This window comes from Lipotes vexillifer, unplaced genomic scaffold, assembly GCF_000442215.2.
Source record: "Lipotes vexillifer unplaced genomic scaffold, Lipotes_vexillifer_v1.1 scaffold484, whole genome shotgun sequence".
In the NCBI taxonomy this organism is placed as follows: domain Eukaryota; kingdom Metazoa; phylum Chordata; class Mammalia; order Artiodactyla; family Lipotidae; genus Lipotes; species Lipotes vexillifer.
This window is the reverse complement of record NW_006786458.1, coordinates 2,101,862-2,107,089: the sequence shown is the minus strand read 5'-3', so window position 1 is coordinate 2,107,089 and position 5,228 is coordinate 2,101,862. Positions and strand designations below refer to the sequence as shown.

Below are 5,228 nucleotides of genomic sequence, written 5' to 3'. Positions count from 1 at the left end.
CTATATTCAGCAGGACTCCTTACAAATTACATAGGTTAAATGAATAAGAAGCTGTTATTGGCTATCAAATGTCATGATATACACAAGAGAAGTGAAAATTGCTATCAGATTTCATGAGGGGACAAAATGAAGCCGCGTTTGAACTCTTCGGCTGATGTTATGGAAAATCTGACTGCTTGGGGAAAAAACCGAGAAAGAGGACTCTGTATGGGGGACAGATGGAATGCTAACAGGAAACCCTCCCTGCTCCTTGCCATACCTGCTTGGACAGGAGAATGATGTTCCTCTGCCAGTGTCTTACCCTTACCACCACCATTTCTTGTTATATACATCATACAGAGCACAGTATTAGAGTTCTTTGCTGCCTTGAAGGAAGGAAACAGAAGACTTCGAAATTCACAGCCTCTGTTGATGAATACATTTATAGATTTTACCATATTTAAAAACCACCGAAATGCTTTTCATTGTCGTGGAAAGATAGACAAAGAAGCCGCAGGAAGAGCTTTAGCTATCTAATCAGTGCTACGTGAAGAGCAGGGAGAGGAATCCAGATAGCCCAGGACCCTCCCTCAGAAGACACAGCCCCACAGCGTCCAGTCCCCTGGGTCTAACAAAGAAGCCTATGAGGACCAAATAGAAAACTCATTCTAGTGTCACCGAGGTCAGCACACCTACCGTTCTGAGTGAGCTTTGTGGAGCAGATGAGGGTGGCGATCTGAAAGCTATCTTTTGTGCTATCCTTGTTTGGCGTAAAGTTGGCTGGGGTTTTGGATGCTTGGAGCTCCTTTTCTTCCATCTCCACTTTGGTTCCAGGCAGGGTCAGGTAGAATTTAGCATCTTCCATTTTCTTGTTGTCACCCTGCAAAGGAAGCATGTTAGGGACACCAAGTGGTGGACCAAAATCTCTTATGTGCAAATAAAATAGTATCTATCACAAGCGCAGTGTATTTTATCAAATTAGATCCCTTCCAACTCTGAGATACTGTGATACTGCCCCAGAGTTTGAGTCCAGAAATAATTTCAACATTGAATGAAAACAGAAAAAGTTATGAACTAGAAATCAACATGCTAGTCTCTGCTATAAGCAAATACATAAAGAATTAGGTTGGATTTCATTTTCTTGAACATGTAAATGGTCACAATGATACTACACTGGGTCCTGTGAGAAGAAACAGCTTGCCATGGCTTCCAACACTATTTTTGAGCTCAGGAGCTGCTATGGGAAATACACATCAAGTGGATTCATCTCAAAAAAGCTACCAACCGTGTGAAAAGCCTCCTGGATACTGCTGGACAAATGAGATCTTCCCAACATCTGCTTTCTGCTCTAAAATCTCAGTGGAAGCGATAGCTCTGCAGCAGTTAGAGGGAAGAATAAGGACACAACTGATAGGAGAGGAAAGGAGGCCACAGAACGGAGAAATGGTGCCTGGCTTGCGCTGATATGAAAACCACATCCTACCACATCCACCACACTCTAACCCAGCCCAACAGTGCAACTATCAACGCTCCACATGGGCTGATGCAAAGAGCAGAAGAACAGCCCCTGACTGTTCACCTCCACAGACGCCATTTGCACGAGAGGCAGGGACCATGACTTAAAAAACTAAAGGGATGGGAGACCACGCAGCTGGTGTGACCACAGTCCTCTGGGGTTCTAGACTTGAAGGGGCAAACATGTACAGCCCGAGAGAAGTTTCTGATGTTTATACACATAAGTCTGAAAGGAGCTTTCAGAACCAATTTCAGGGGGAGTAAATATGTCCTTAGCCACTTTCTGAGCCTCTTTCTTTAGCACCACCTTATAAAGCACCAGATCGTGCCTCCCGTCCTGCAGGGTGGTGCCGTCCGGGTTCATCAGCTTCACGAAGGCCACCCCGAAGGCTCGCTCCGATTTATCTCTGGCTGAAAAGACAGGAATACATGTCTGAGCAGGGCAGAAAGATACCAGGGGGTGATGGCTATGAGAGCTGATGGCACATTTTGCTCTGGGGTTGGGTGCTGAATCGTGCTATAATCAACACAGTTGAGCGAGCCCCAATAAGCCATACGTACTGTCCACGTCACAGACTCCTTGAAGGAAACAGTTCCCTAACTGAAATCTTCTGGTGCCCCCAAGTATGCTCCTTTTCCTATATTTGTGAATGAATGACATCAGTATCGACTCGGTCACCCAAATCAGAACTGTGGGTGTTGACACTGACACCACCCCCATGCCAACTCTGCATCCTGAGCGCCTCTGGAGGCTGTGCCTTTTCTCTCCATCCCTGCTGGTCCCACCGGAAGCCGGGCCACCCTCACCTCTTCCCTGTGTTCCCACAAGATCCTCATAACAGATCTCTCTGTCTCCAGCTTTTCTCCACCCTTTGGGGGTCTCCAAAATCAAATCTAATCAAGTCAACTGCCCTGCTCCAAAACCTTCCCATGACCTATCTCACTACTGCTGTTCTAAGACAGACTCAGTAAGTATTTTGTTTATTATCTTCCAAGGTTTGTGATGCCATCTAAGATTTCTGTTCCTCTCTTCTTTCCAAGATAGTAGCCCTGGTGCCAGGAGAAGTGGATATGTGTGTCCTGTGGCATTTGGGGGAGGAGGGTCCAGCCTCCTGAGGAAGTAAAGGGCCTCTGTCCTGGTCTTCAGGTGTTGGCCTCTGAGCTCACCATGTCCCCTGCTTAAATGTCTACGGCTGGGGTGACTCATGGCCTGTTCTCACCATGGGCACACCTCTAAGGTCTGCTGTGACTCGTCTTACCCAGACTGGCTGAGCATAGGATTATATACTACAGTCTGTTTATCTGTTCTCCTGTTGACGGCCAATTTGGCGGTACCGTGACTAAAGCTGTTATAAATATATACGAAATCACGACCACCAACACCACCCATACAGCATTCTTTAATGGCTCCTCCATAACAGAGTTCAAAAGAACCTTCAACTTTCATGATCTGGCTCTAGCCTGCCTGGAATCAGACCACTGACATGTCAATCCAGGAACTTACTAGCCCTGTGACCTTGGGCACATACCTAACATCTCTGTGCCTCAGTTTCTTTCCATATAAATGTGGATTAAAATGTGTATGGGCCTTATTGATTACTGTAGATACTAAACAAGATGGTGTATAAATAGAGCTTCACATAGTGTCTGGTACAAACTAAGAGCTTGATGAATGCTAGCTTAGTATGATGGAGAACTGTACGAAATTGCTGATAATTGACTATTTGCTGATACTTGACGATCTGATACTGACCTACAAAAATGGCAATTTCAGATGGTTCAATCTAATATCATGATGGCTCCCACTTTAGCCCTACCGAGCTCATTTTGCTTTTCAAACACATTTCTCCACCAGCACCCTTCACTGGGCTAACTTCTGCTCACCTTCAAGTTTCAGCTAGGATGTAGGAAACCTTATGCATAAATCCCCCGGCAGGGTTAGGTGCCGTGCTTACTCCTTGATGTTTGCTGCTGTAACACGTATCACGTTGATCTGAACTCCATCACCTGTTTTCTTGTTCATCTTCCTAACTAGACCACAGAGACTTTTCAGAGCAGTGACTGTGTCCTATTTGCTGTCATCTACCCAGGGCCTGGCCTGCAGTCTGGTAGGTAGATGGCATTCAAAAAATTCAGTTTGGAAGGAAGGACTGCATTTTTATGCAGTGCTGAATGAGAACAACACTTCCAGAAATGTTATGATCAATCTGAAAATAATCAATATTCTCCTCTGTTCACACCTTAGGAAAGTCAACTCATAAACTGTGATCTAAGACTTGAAACAGTTCTTTCATGGAAAAAAAAATAATTTGGGGGCTTCCCTGGTGGCGCAGTGCTTGAGAGTCCGCCTGCCGATGCAGGAGACGCGGGTTCGTGCCCCGTTTCGGGAAGATCCCACATGCCGCGGAGCGGCTGGGCCCGTGAGCCATGGCCGCTGAGCCTGCGCATCCGGAGCCTGTGCTCCGCAAATGGGAGAGGCCACAACAGTGAGAGGCCCGCATAACGCAAGGAAAAAAAAAAAATAATAATAATAATAATTTGGGAAACAACAGATTGAACAGTTTTCTTGCCTCAGGATTTCTCAGCAACGTGGCAACATACACGGTGAATGTCTAAGAGGGAGACATAATATACAAGCACTTTCTATCCCTATTCAACCGGGAAACATTTTTTTGTCGGACAGCATCTATTAGCATTGTAGAACCTTAGCATTCAGAGAGCACATTTTAGGGAAATTCTGATATACAATGATAAACACAGATCTTGGAAGCCTAGAAAAATTCATTTTAAGATTTCATGAGCTTCACTGAATCTTGAAATAAAGATGCAAAGTATCTCATTCTACAGACCCACAAAAGCGCCGTCAAGCAAGAGTAAACACCGTTTCGACTGAAATATGCCGTAGACCTCCTGATACTCACATTCCTGAGATGACCGGTGTCGGAAGGTAAATCTTATATGGCAGCGAGCAACTTCTTCTATGGCAATGGACACCTGCACAGTAATAAGGAATATATCAATACAGTGCCCTGCACTCATAGTTCATTTTATAAAATGAGGCACCTTTTAGTATCTGATCACAGGAGTAATTCCTATAGAGTTAGATTTGGTGTAGGGTTTCATTTAAAGGAGATTTAGCTATTTTTCAAAACCAAAAGAATCTCAAGAGAAGATCATCTTTGCTGTTTATCATAGATTCTGAAAACGGAGATATTACAAATTTCTAGTGCTTTCTCAAGTGTGGAGCAGGAGACACTTCAGGGGGAAAAGATCAGTACTTTCAGGTCTGTGCGCAAGACTGCAAGGTGTACATGGATATGTTAATAGGGCCTATAATAGAAGGAAAAGATAAAATACTGGGGACAAGGAAGGTTTTTTTTTTTTTTTTGCTGCTTACATATACAGAAGAGATAGGGGAAACAGAGGCATGGAGCAATGTACAGAGCAGAGAATTTGTAGCAAATAGTTAAATAAATTATGGCATGATTATATAATGGAATATTATGCAAGTATCTAAAAATATACTTCTGAAGGCTTTTTAATGCCTCAAGAGAGTTTGAAAAGGCACAATATAAATTTGTCTAAATGGCATGATCCAAAACCTATGAAGTAAATAAAATTGTGGAAAATGGTTACTTCTGAACTAAGATATTAGTGCAACTTTTTTTTTTTTTTTTTTTTTTTTTTGCGGGACGCGGGCCTCTCCCTGTTGTGGCCTCTCCCCCTGGGGGGCC

At 43.9% G+C, this 5,228-nt stretch overlaps 1 protein-coding gene across 1 annotated transcript in view; it reads right to left on the bottom strand.

Annotated features, from left to right (window-relative positions):
* Nucleotides 1–5,228, bottom strand: part of DOCK5 (dedicator of cytokinesis 5) — a 214,772-nt gene that overhangs the window by 79,344 nt on the left and 130,200 nt on the right. Inside the window, exons 16-18 of the mRNA XM_007458822.1 lie at nt 4,416–4,488; nt 1,802–1,905; nt 676–859 (exon numbers count right to left, since the gene is read on the bottom strand). Coding sequence (XP_007458884.1) covers nt 676–859; nt 1,802–1,905; nt 4,416–4,488 — 361 coding nt within the window. The remainder of the gene's footprint in view (nt 1–675; nt 860–1,801; nt 1,906–4,415; nt 4,489–5,228) is intronic.